A 12481-nucleotide genomic window follows, 5' to 3' on the forward strand; every position below is an offset into this window, starting at 1 on the left:
AAGGGTTCAGTCTAATGAAAAAGCCCTCACCCCAAATTCGATTTTCACAGCAGTGCATGGGATGGATTCTAAATCACACGCAAAGAATTTCACTAATTGACAGTAGAGTCTAAAAATTATCGTTGATAATGTCAGCACTTAATCTATTACTATGAGATTCCCCTGCAATTTTTTGCAAGGTTGTCCGTCAATCCATTAAAAATAACAAGAATAACTTTAGGCCTCCACTAAATTAACCAACTAATTATTTTTTTTAATGTTCCTGTTAATATCACCAATAATAATATCTTAGGCTTATTAAACGTGAGGAGATCCTGAATTTAGTCTTAGTTTAGACTTCTATTCCAATGCTCTTAAGGCTAGAGTAGAAGTGCCATGTCAGAATTCTGACAGTTGGTTCCTACTATGCACACTTAATACACAAAGCTGATTTACTGTCACTGGGATTGATAACAGTCTGTCATCAAATCTATTAGTAACATCGAACCTTGAACCATTGTTTGATCCAGTTAGTGCCTTTGGAAGTCTTCATCTCCAACAATGTGTCCCAAAATCACAAGCACGAAGCAGGTCACATGTCACATACACACTATGAAGACTTGAATTAGATGTTAAGACTGCAATAGCTCAAATCTTGCTTAGACTGTAAGAGGAAGAAGCAACAACCATGGTCATCAAAACACTCAGCTATCATATGCCAAAATGCAACAGCAAATATGGGATCCATAGATATAGTCAGCAGCTGTTCTACACAATTGTACAGCAGCTAGAGGGAAGTACTGCAGTGAATGTCTTTCAGATTTTCCAACAAAAATGTAGTTCCACAAGGACAAATTGTCATCTGAAATTCACACACTGCCTAAAACTTGGTATATCATATTGTTACTAATCATTACTTACCCATTTGCTTTAAAGAAGGGAAATATACAGAATGGTCGATGGTGCAGTGAAGTGGAAAAAAAGTGTAATTTGAACACCTGAAGCACAAGTTTGACACACAGGACAACCAGTATAGGTTCAATATGGCGAGAGAGAAAAAGAGCAAGAGCTAATAAATGTAAGTGGAAAACCAGCGCATGGAGCAAACTTCCTCTTCTCTGACCTTCTCTTGAGAACTGCAGGTTTTATGTATTTTTGTGAACATTATGTTCCTGGAAGCCAGTACTGAATGATTGAACAACAATCACTTGTGAGAAAATAGTGTTGGTTGTTGAAGAAAACTAGCCTCACATGGGTAATAGACTTCTGTGGGTTACATTAGCAAGCAATAAAATGTAACATCAAAAGCTTCTCGAAGCTAAATTTACATTTAGCTGCAATGCACCCAAGAGTTTTTGTCTCTTCTGACCCTTAGCATCCTTGATGAAGATATCATGACCATTGTCATGCTCGGTGGCTTTGGTCTATTCTTAGAATCGTTGCAGTACTGATATTTTCTGAATCCATTAGAAAAGCTGTAAGATTTCATCCATGTCAATTTTTTGCAACCTCACATATCTCAAGTAAAGAATAATCATGTAAAATTCTGATACAGAACATGGTACCAACTCCTATGGGTATAATAAATCAAATATTTAACTACATTTCTAAAATAAATTATTGCTCCTCAGATTGCAAAACTACTTTTAACTGCCTCCAGCTTTAGTCCCTCTAACAAATAGTCACTTGTGTAATCCTAGAGTACTTTACTGCCATGGCTCTCAAACTAGCAGTTGTATTTTACTTGTAAATTGTTCTTTGTGGTGCTTGTGGTCAGTTGATGATTCTAAGTTTTTCATACATACACAGGATAACAGAGTTGAGAGACTTCAGAAATCTGTTTCACCATCCATATGTTGGCCAGAGTCTGCAACTATTATCATGACAGGTAGCATAGCCTAGTGAATTAGAATGCAAAATTTTGCTACAGCAATTTATAATTGTAAATGGTGACACAAAAGATGACCAAAGTCATAACACAAAGGAAGGTTGGGGACAGCTATTGTACACCCTGCACAATATTTTAGAACAGTTTGTTCATAGATTATTCACAATATTTTGTATTAAGATTCAGATTCTATCTTGAGGGCATCGAGTTCTGACCTTCTGAATCCTAATTGCTAAAGTTGGAAAATGTATGTCAAAATGATATGGTTATTTCACATGTCTATTAGTACAGTGGAGTTTTATTTTCTATAGAGATATAAAGTAATACTTTGGGTATAAAGAGATCAACATTATCAAGAATAATTTAATTGTGCTCTCTTCCATACACTATGGTCCGACAACCTACCAGGAATTATGCAGAAGTATACAACATATGTACATAGGGCCCTTCTGGCTTCAGCACTTTTCCATGTTTTTCATGGATGCATACTCAAATAAAACTTGGATGATCTCTAACTGTAAGGAAAGAAAAAACAATTTTTTAAACAAATTAAGAAAAAAATGTTGCCGAAGTTCTAGCTTCAGCTGGCAACCTCTTATATATCATCTATTCTTACAGCAGGGAGAGATTTGGGGGATCAGAGAGATGGATGGTAACAAGCACATAGTAAGGATATTTAGGACATCTGAATAGTGCCCGAGTTTGAGTACAGATTAGCCCAGATATCAAAGCACATTTTCAGGTCCAAATTCAGATATTCGGCATATAAGCCCATACTGATGGTTACTTCAGATTCTAAATTCACTTTAATGTTCCTCCTTTTTAAGATATGTGTGTTTTGTACTTTATTACAGATTATCATATTAAAATGATATGAAGCAAAACCAATGTACATGTAACTGAATGCAAGTCACCAGACCTATCAACTAATAATATATGGATTCATTCTTCATACATATCCCATTTTCAAAGGGCAAAAATCTTTTAATCTTCTTTAAATGTCAGGGTCAGGCATTCCTTAATTTTCTGAACCTCCAACAACTCAATTTCTTCACTAATATGAAACCACGAATGACGAATGGAATTCAATCCAGAGACGTGTGATTGGGGGAGGGGTCTGGGCAGAGAAAACAAAGCTCAGGATTACACAATAAATGGGAGGTTATTGAGATGGGTAAAGGAAGTGAGAGATCTTGGCGTGCATGTCCACACGTTCATTGAAAGTGGCGGGGCAGGTGGAAAAGGTGGTAATGCAAAAACAGGGATGTAATGCTGGAACTGTATGCAATGCTGTTTAGGTCACAGCTGGAGCTTTTTGGACAGTTCTGGTCAGCACATTACAGGAAGGACATAACTGCTCTGCAGAGAGTGCAGAGGAGACTTGCAAGAATGTCGCCAGGGATTGGAAATTGTAGCTATGAAGAGAGATTTGATAGGCTGCGGTTGGGGGTTGTTTTTTTTAACATAAGCGGCTGAGTGGTGACCCTAATTGAGGTGAACAAAATTATGAGGGACCTAGATAGAGTACAAAGGAAAGCAGAGGGGGTCAATCACCAGGGGGTACAGATTTAAGGTGATTGGTAGAAAGATTAGAGGGGACATGAGGAAAAACCTCTTCGCCCAGGAGCTGGTGAGTATCTGGAATTCACTGCCTGGTATGGTGGTGGAGGCAAAACCCCTCAACTCATTTAAAATGTACCAGGGTCCTCCCCGAAAGTGCTGTGACCTGAAAGGCCCAGCGCTGGAAGGTGGGATTAGAGTGGGTGGCTACTTTTTCTCTTTTCAATTGCCTTTTTCAGCTAGCACAGGCAGGATGGGCTGAATGGCTTCTTCCTACACTGTAATTTGTCTATGGCTCTAAGAATTATCATTTAAAAATAGTTTCTCCCCGCAAAATCTTAAATTTGTTGATTTCCAAATCAACCCCCAACCCATTTCTCAGCATACGAAATAATCAAATGACAGGCAGAAATGTTTTTTCTATAATCTCAAGCGTGCTTGTGTAACCCAAGATGAATAGATTTTATTTTAAAAGTCCAAAAACTGCATGTCAGGGTTTTTATTTTATTATGCACTTGGACTTGTGTCTATTTTTACAACAGTAATTCTATCCACAAATTTGATGCACGCACAGTCTGCACATTGTGCTTTATAATTCCCTGGCATTACTTACTAACGGCGATTACTCACTAGCGTGAATTAGTGAAAATTAGTAAGTAGTGAAAACTGGCTTCTTTAACTATTATGCACAACATTTGTTTCGAAGATTTGTATTCAATGAAAAGTGGGCGTTTGTGTGAAAACAACCTCACTGTAGCTGTGACCAAACTGCAAACAGTTTCTCAATAATGTGTAAGTAATGTTGCAATTGTTGATCTTCGTGAGTCTCATTTTGCATTAGTGTTGCAGACTGCACTGACATAACTTCGAAATTGAATCAATCCCAACAGATTAATATAAATATAAAAACAGCGAGTGATTTAAAAGCAATAATGCGATCTCCGGGTTCAGGCGAATGGTAACTTTTTTTCATACCGGGGCAAGGCTCCATGGGGCTCAGCTCTCTTCTAACATCTCACCCAAATGCTCAGTTACTCAAGTGTGGCTGTGGTGCTGGCGGCAAGTGGCATTACAGCCCAGCCCCATCCTGATTTCACCCCAGAATGAAAAACACACAAAATACACACATACTCGCACTTCCATCAACAGGACTGAAAACATTTGCTACTTACTACCACCACCACCCCAACTAGAGTTGATGAAACCAATATCATTGCCCCTTATCTAACATCAGCACCCAGTGGGAACCGAACCGTCTCGAATCATAGAATGGCAACCGCGCATTCGACCCATCGTGTCCGCGCCGGCTCTCACCTCCAGCCACTCCCCCATGACTTTTCCCCGGAACCAATTATGATTTAGCTATTCACTAGGCGAGATACCTAACCGAGCCACGTGGGCGGAGTGCCGAGCTGCCGGTGTATTTCGAAACCATCTGAATCCGAGGTTAAGGAGTCAAGGTACATGTATAATAAAAAAAAACACCCCCTGCATTTGACATGGGACAATAACTGATTCTGAAATGGCTCTTGGGTTTACATTGCTGTATACGATGGATACACACCTGTAACATGGTAAACATGTAACATCGCACGCCATAGAATTGTAATTACTTGTGAATTGTAAATCTAAAATCGATGCAAAGGTCAGAAAAGGTACTTTGGGGGAGTTTGATTGGCAGGCATTTCCAGTAAGATCAACATTTGTTCCTGATTATATAGGTTTGTGTCGCGTATAATATTAGCAAACTCGGAGTTAAGTTGCTGGAGCCTGGTAAAAGATTGCCATCCAGGGGCCGGCGCACTTGAGCCTTGAAGTGAGGCTTGTTCCGAGAGAGAGAGAGAGAAAGCCTCTCATTAGGTTGGTTATGGCACCCCATCAGGCTGCTGCCTTTCTTCTATTGACAACACCCTGATAGGAGGAGCTGCGAATGCGTAGAAGGCGTCAGAAAGCCTGAATTTCTAACTTGCATCTTGCAGGACCTTTCCCAAGCAGCTCTATCCAAAGGAAAACTTCTCTGAGCAAGTAAACACTGGGAGAGTCAGCCGCTGAGAGCGCAGACCCAGGCAATCTGCCGGCGTATGACTCCAGATCACACAATCCACACCAGAGCTTTGGAAATAGGGGGACCGATTCACACACACACACACACAAAACCCGAATCTTAAGCCATGTCGTATCCTCAGGGCTACTTGTATCAGCCGTCAGCTTCTTTAGCTCTTTACTCGTGTCCAGCGTACAGCACGAGCGTGATATCGGGACCCAGGACGGATGAACTTGGGAGATCTTCCTCGGGATCTGCCTTCAGCCCCTACGCCGGATCTACAGCGTTTACAGCCCCTTCCCCAGGCTACAACAGCCACCTCCAGTACGGCACAGACCCGACCGCTGCCTTCACTTCCTACGTGGTGAGTTATGTTTCCTCCACACCATTAGAATGCATTCATAACTATTGCTGAATAGAAATGGTGCCTCTTTTTGAGTTCATTTCTGCAAAGATCTCACCTCCCTCTTTCCAAACTTTTCAGGCGTCCCGGGTCTGTTATTTTAATGCAAATCGATTCGACAAATTTGGTTAACATGGTTATTTTAAACAAAAAAATGCTTAATTTTATTGCAATCTTAGCTGTTTGCATTTTTAAAAAACAAGATGATATCGCTAAGATATAACAGCGCTTGGTACAAAATGCGATTTTGACGGGTGTTTGTTGTGTCTCAGGGCTCTCCCTATGATCACTCGACGGGAATGGCTGGATCTATAGGATATCACCCGTACGCTGCCCCTTTAGGCTCTTACCCCTACGGTGACCCAGCTTACCGGAAAAATGCCACCAGAGATGCCACCGCCACGCTGAAAGCCTGGCTGAGCGAGCACCGGAAGAACCCTTACCCCACCAAAGGCGAGAAGATCATGCTGGCCATCATCACCAAAATGACTCTGACCCAAGTGTCCACCTGGTTCGCCAACGCCAGGCGGAGGCTGAAGAAAGAGAACAAAATGACCTGGACCCCGAGAAATCGGAGCGAAGACGAGGAGGAAGAAGAGAACATCGACCTGGAAAAAAACGACGAGGACGAGCCGCAGAAATCTTTGGACAAGACAAACTCGTCCGAGCCAGAGTCAGGTAAGATGAATATTTCAGCGAAATCATTTGCAATAAAGACGCGGAGCCGATTTTGCTTCTATTATTTATAAAGCACACAAAAGCAAATGACACACTGATTTTCGTTTAAATTGTAATTTTCGCTACACGTGTAGCTTCAAAGACGCTTTAAAAAAATGCAATACTGCCAAATGCATTTGAAATATCCTCTCTCAAATAACACAGTGGAAGCGAAATCAACAAATCAAATATCACATCATTTTGAGTTCCTTTGAAGCAAACATCATGACACTCATTAGATTATATTGAAGATGTTGATTTTGCTTTGCATTTTATGATAGAATAAGTGTTTTTTTTCTCTCTCTCTTTGGATTGTTTCAAACAGGGAATCATAAAACGAACATGGGAGAAATTGCCTGCGAAAGATTTGAGGAACAAGATCCGAGCAAAGAAAGTGGGCAGAGCCTGAGCGATTCGGAGTTAAAAGACGCGGAGGAAAGAGAAATCATTCACTCGCCCAAAGCCACGACTTCTTCCCTGGCTGTGCCTCGTGGAGCTGAGCTCTTGCACGAAAGCACCGACTCCGAATTGGAAAGTGCACATACAAACCTAACTCACACTCTCCCGAGTAACACAGCGAACTGCAATGTAACTTCAGTCATCCATTCCCCCCCGGCAACAAGCTCCAAGCCCAAACTCTGGTCTCTGGCGGAAATCGCCACTTCGGACAAGTCGAAGGAACAGAGCGAGCAGCAGCAGCAGAGTGCGTGCCCGGGTCAAGGCTGCGCCGTGTCTGCCAGCGCCTCGTCTCCGTCCCGTTCCCCTTGTCCTTACCCGAACAGCGCCGTGCTGGGCCGGCCTCTCTATTACACCTCGCCCTTCTACACAGGCTACACGAACTATGGCAGCTTCGGGCACCTTCACAGCCACCACGGAGGTAGCAGCACAGCACACTTCAATTCCAATGGATTAAGTCAGACTGTCTTAAGTAGAGCAGAGGCTCTGGCAAAACTCTGTCCAGAAGCTAGAACAAAGGGCTCGACACAAATAGATCATTGCAAGGACACATCGTCTTATGATTTGAAGAAAGGTATGTTCAATATTTAATACTGGTTCACCGCCGAATCGCTGGACACTATTTATTATGTCGCCATGGCAAAGTATTTTCCGTCAAGATGGTATAAAGTAACAAAGATTTCTTTAGTTTCTGATATGTTCGAATCTGTTGATGCAAACTGTTCAAAAAAAATGTAACATCTGAAAAAAATGTCTTAACCAACCACGGATTAATTTGTATTAAGACTAATTCTGTATATTTAATGTAGCGTTTTTGTATTTAAAAAGGATAATACACCCTCTTTGAAGTAAATTATGAAACGAGTCTTCTGTACAGATATTATTGTTGTTCTTTGGTATAATATATACACATATATAATATAAATCTGTGTTTTTGAAATGTTTCCGAGATAAGATTATGGCAATTTAATTTAAGACGAAAACTGTTTTCTAAGTGTGTGTGTGGAGGCTGGGGGGCAGATTTTAACAAAACACAAATTAGACTTACTCGAGGAAAACATAAATGAAATTTTGCTGAGCAAAATGTAAATATTTAATTTAATCACAGTTTCGGCTTACACATCCATCCGATCATTGCGCTTTGGCTTGGTTTGTCTCGTCAACACAATTGTGAGGAACTTTTATTTTTAAAAATGACATTATTGCCATAAGGAGGGCAGCACTTTCACCGTGCAGTTAGCAGAATGGAAGAACTGGCTGGAATAATAAGGCTAAAACTAAAGTGCCATCCTTTAACCTAATTACATCCAATCAGTGTCGTGTTTTATGCAAAGCAATCATCTGGTGAACTTTACTAATGAGTTCGATTTTATGCCAAATTTAGTCTTCATTACTATCGCAAAAAAGCGCAGCCGTGCTATATTTGAGGTAGAGAAGTGAATGCATGATGACATCCATACAAGATATCCTCGCCTACACTTTTCCTCACCCCACCCCCACAAGTTGTGTTCGTTTACCATGCAAATTCGCTTAATTCTCCGGTGTTGGCCGCAAGCTTTTCTGAAGACTTTTTGTTTTGTTTTGCTACTCATATTCCCCCCACCCACCCACCTTCAATGTTACGATACTGGAACCCATTCAGCTAAAAGTGTGACTTGAACTTTTCCCAGATTCGCAGGTAGGTGTCACACTTGTTCCGAATAGAAAATCACCGTACTTCTAACTAAGTGCCAAAAAGGCTTTTTTAAACTATTTTTTTTTTTTTGAAAATCGAATCAAATAGCACTCCCTGCAACAGAAACCCTCCAATGCACAAACCAGGGAATATCAATGTATCGTCAAACTTTACAAAATGGAAGTAAATCGCCCTCCTATTATTTGATGTGAATAATTTCACCCCAGTCAATGCCCTGAACATGTCGCTCTACCTCCAAGTGCGATGCGTCGAAGACCAGAAATTATTTTTTTGTGTGAAATATTGTCTGTGTATCGAGTTTGCTGGAAGGAGATAGAAATATTTGAATTGTATTTTTGTAAGAACTATACCCAGAGCTTTTACTAATTTATGCGGCTGTGTTTTTCTTTGCAAAACAATGGAATCGGAAATGTTTGTAAATAAAATCTCAGCCTGATTTTTCCAAATGCAACGTGATGTTTCTTGTTTATGTTTCCGTAGAATGGATTCAGCCCGACTATCCTAATTTAAAAGATCAACAGATTGAGAAATTAAATATTAATGACAGACCCCCTCTAATTCCTCCGCTCCAGAAAAAGGGAAAACGAGGGAAAAAAGAGCTCATTTATAGTGGCAATTAAATTGAAGATGTCGCCTCCTTTCCCTCAATTGAATTTAATCAGCGAGCCCATTAAATATTGTATAAAAGCTCCACATTTCGACCTAATCTACCGATAATTTGAAGTTAGCTGGGTGGTGAGGAACTGATGTAAATTTTGGACTTGACACGTATATATTTTGTTAATGTAAGACATTACTTATGCTATTTGTATTTCCAGCGGTCCTTCAGCAGAGATAACACACACTCTTGGCTGTCACACTTAAATCGAACGCCGGCACGTGTGTTTCAAAGATTTAGCGAATTTTCCAACCAACTGAAATGATAGCGTACCACATTGTGAATGTTTTCACAATTAAAACCCGAATAAAATACACCTTTTAAAAAATAAATAGTTTCATTGGCTGGGGTTTGAATGTGCCGTCTGCATATTATTATAGCCCATTATACGTTTAGATTGTTGCTTGCCATACCCACACCATTAACCCAGGACCTAAACATTACTCAGGTGCATCACAGCACTCGCTATTTAAAACAAAATAAACAGTACACACACAACTGGTGTGCACGCACAGCGAATTGGACGGGATGTTATTCCAAAATGAAGCATTTTGCAATATTATTTGTTCATTACCCACAAAATGGCTCCGTAATACCTCCCTTAAACAATCTTTATACAATGCATAATAGGACGTGCATTTAAAAAGACATTCGAGAAAGGCGGCGTAATTTGCCAATTCTCTTCAAGATGCAGATTCTCTAGCAGTGAGTTTTTCAGAAAAATGGATTGCCATCAATCTTATTTAATTTCATCTTTCTACTATTTCAGTAAATTGTCGGAAAGTGTCTCAGGGGGCGAGTATAAATACCCCCTGTAACGATGCTACAATGTTCAGAGTCTCTCGGACATTCAAATCAGAACTTCTATTTTTATCTGGTGCTAAAGTGTTAGCTGCACTGGCGTGATTGCAATATATCATCAGGCAGCACCATAATTATTCGTTTCCCCTCGCCTCCTTCCCCATCTGGCTTTCTTCAGTGTATTTTCTAAGCATACAAAAATAACCTGCAGCTTAAAGTTGTGATCAGTTTCAAACAAGGAATTAGTAGTAAATTACTTTATTTCGTGGAATCTATGCAAATTAGTAGTGTGACTATGGTGTCTGTTTCAGGAATTAAATTAATCTTTACTTAATTTTAAAGGATTAGTGACTTACAGGCGGTATTAGTCTTAAGCTGATTTTTATATTTTTTCATAAATAAGTGATCTTTTATAAATTGCTGAAGTGATTAGCACAGATTTACAAATACTATTTCCAATGTCCTACACAGTCAGAATATCTCAGAACCAGATACTAGTTAGTTACCTTGTGGCTTCCGACTAAAATGATATGAGTTTTAGGGATTGGTGGCCAGGGTAGAATTGGCTGTTGTATAATCACACACGAATCTTCCTCCAGGGCAGCCTTTATATATTAAAGAGGATTGATAGCCGAATATATTAATGTTTCACTATATTATTACTGCAGCCCAGATCTCTGGACCCGATCTCCCTTATTTCACCCAGAAATGAATACAGTTAATGGTACAACTGGTGTTCTGAGTTCAGCAAACTTTTTGGTTTCTAACTGTTCAGAATATTTATTATTTGGCCACAGTTTTGTGTAGACCCTGTGCAGTACGCGCGCATGAACAGGCATGCGTGCTGGTCTGATACAGCATATCTCCACGCATGTGAGTGCGTACAGATGCACATGCATGCATATACACATACAGGTGTATATGTGCATGCACTTACCTGTTCCTGCATAAGAACTATGGCCAATACTCACCGGCATGTATCTGCTTCCATAGATCAAAATTAAAAGGGGTTTATGTTGACCTCTATGAAACCATAATTTTTGAAACTTCTTAAACATTAAGTCTGCTGCACCTGAAACAATGCAAATTCAGCGATTGGACGCTCCTGCCCCCTCCTCCCTTTCCCCAAGCCAAAAATACTCGATTCTTACACAAACGGGACGAATGAATGTAATTGAAATGTCGGCGAGAGCTGCCTTGTATACGTTTGGGAGTGCTGACACTGGTGTCTATGATCATTACAATTATCTAAAGACACTTCCTGTAGCAACCGTGTTGTTTTAAACGTCGACGTGGATCTTCAGGCAATTTCGGCTGACTGCAAGAGACAAGATAAAAACAAAAAGACAATATCTGGTCTTACCACCTCAAACTTGGAAGCTCTGGTTGAGAAATGAAAATTGAGACACACGAGAACGCAGGGAAAGGTGCACGTTTTTAAAAGAACAATGCCTTCTTATTGGCAACAAGATGATGTATGTAGATATGCAGACATGTTTCTAAAAGAGAACCATGCTGTTAGTGTGACATTTTCAATCGTTAATACGGAAGCACAAGAGAATGAACGTTAATATATTCAGAATTAAAATAGCAATTCGAGATGGGTACAGTTAAGCCAAGCAGTGTTTGCATTTATGCATAAACGGACCAAAAACAGAAGCAAAACACTGGATGTCGCCCCATCGCTGGAGAAACACACATTTCAGGTAGTTAAGAGCAAAGCTGTCAGCGAGGGAAACAGAACAATGACATCCCACTGGAACTTCTCGAACTAAACTGGGGAGTTGATTTTTTTTTGGTGTGTGGGGGGGGGGGGGGGGGGGCTTGTCGTAATGATTCCCTTCCATCGCAAACCTCTTAAGAATTTGGTATTCCTTCCGCATGCCGCACTCTTGCGCTCTGTTCGACCCAATTGACTGGGGAGAGGTGAAAAGCCTGTGTCCTCTTCCCCAGCCGAGAATTCCTGGCATGTACATGGTCAAAAATAAAATCTGCGGAGTAACAACAAGCAGACAGCAACTGCTTTCAGTCCCAGCCATGCAGAGAGAGAGAAAGGGAAAGAAACACCACGTATTACTGCTCACTTATTCGCGCCTGACAGGTAATAATGCCACAGAGTGCGGATGGCAGCCACCCCCAGCTGTTTCGTGAAATCATGGGTTTCCTTAACCAACTCGGCTAGTCGTCTATGGCTGAAAGGAATGGGCCCAATGACACTTTTTGTGCTGGATAATTCCAGCACCATTGTTAATGAAACAAAGGAGCGGTTTATTTCAAAT

The 12481-nt window shown here is 40.5% G+C and overlaps 1 protein-coding gene across 1 annotated transcript; it reads left to right on the plus strand.

The window, feature by feature from the left end:
* The first annotated feature begins 938 nt into the window (after positions 1-938).
* irx5a (iroquois homeobox 5a) lies at positions 939-9189 on the plus strand. Its single transcript, XM_072518268.1, has 4 exons — positions 939-1057; positions 5407-5835; positions 6147-6552; positions 6917-9189. Exons 2-4 carry the CDS (start codon positions 5599-5601, stop codon positions 7636-7638), a joined length of 1365 nt encoding a protein of 454 aa, XP_072374369.1. The 5' UTR covers positions 939-1057; positions 5407-5598; the 3' UTR covers positions 7639-9189.
* Positions 9190-12481: the final 3292 nt, after the last annotated feature.

Source organism: Scyliorhinus torazame, chromosome 10 (assembly GCF_047496885.1).
Source record: "Scyliorhinus torazame isolate Kashiwa2021f chromosome 10, sScyTor2.1, whole genome shotgun sequence".
NCBI lineage: Eukaryota > Metazoa > Chordata > Chondrichthyes > Carcharhiniformes > Scyliorhinidae > Scyliorhinus > Scyliorhinus torazame.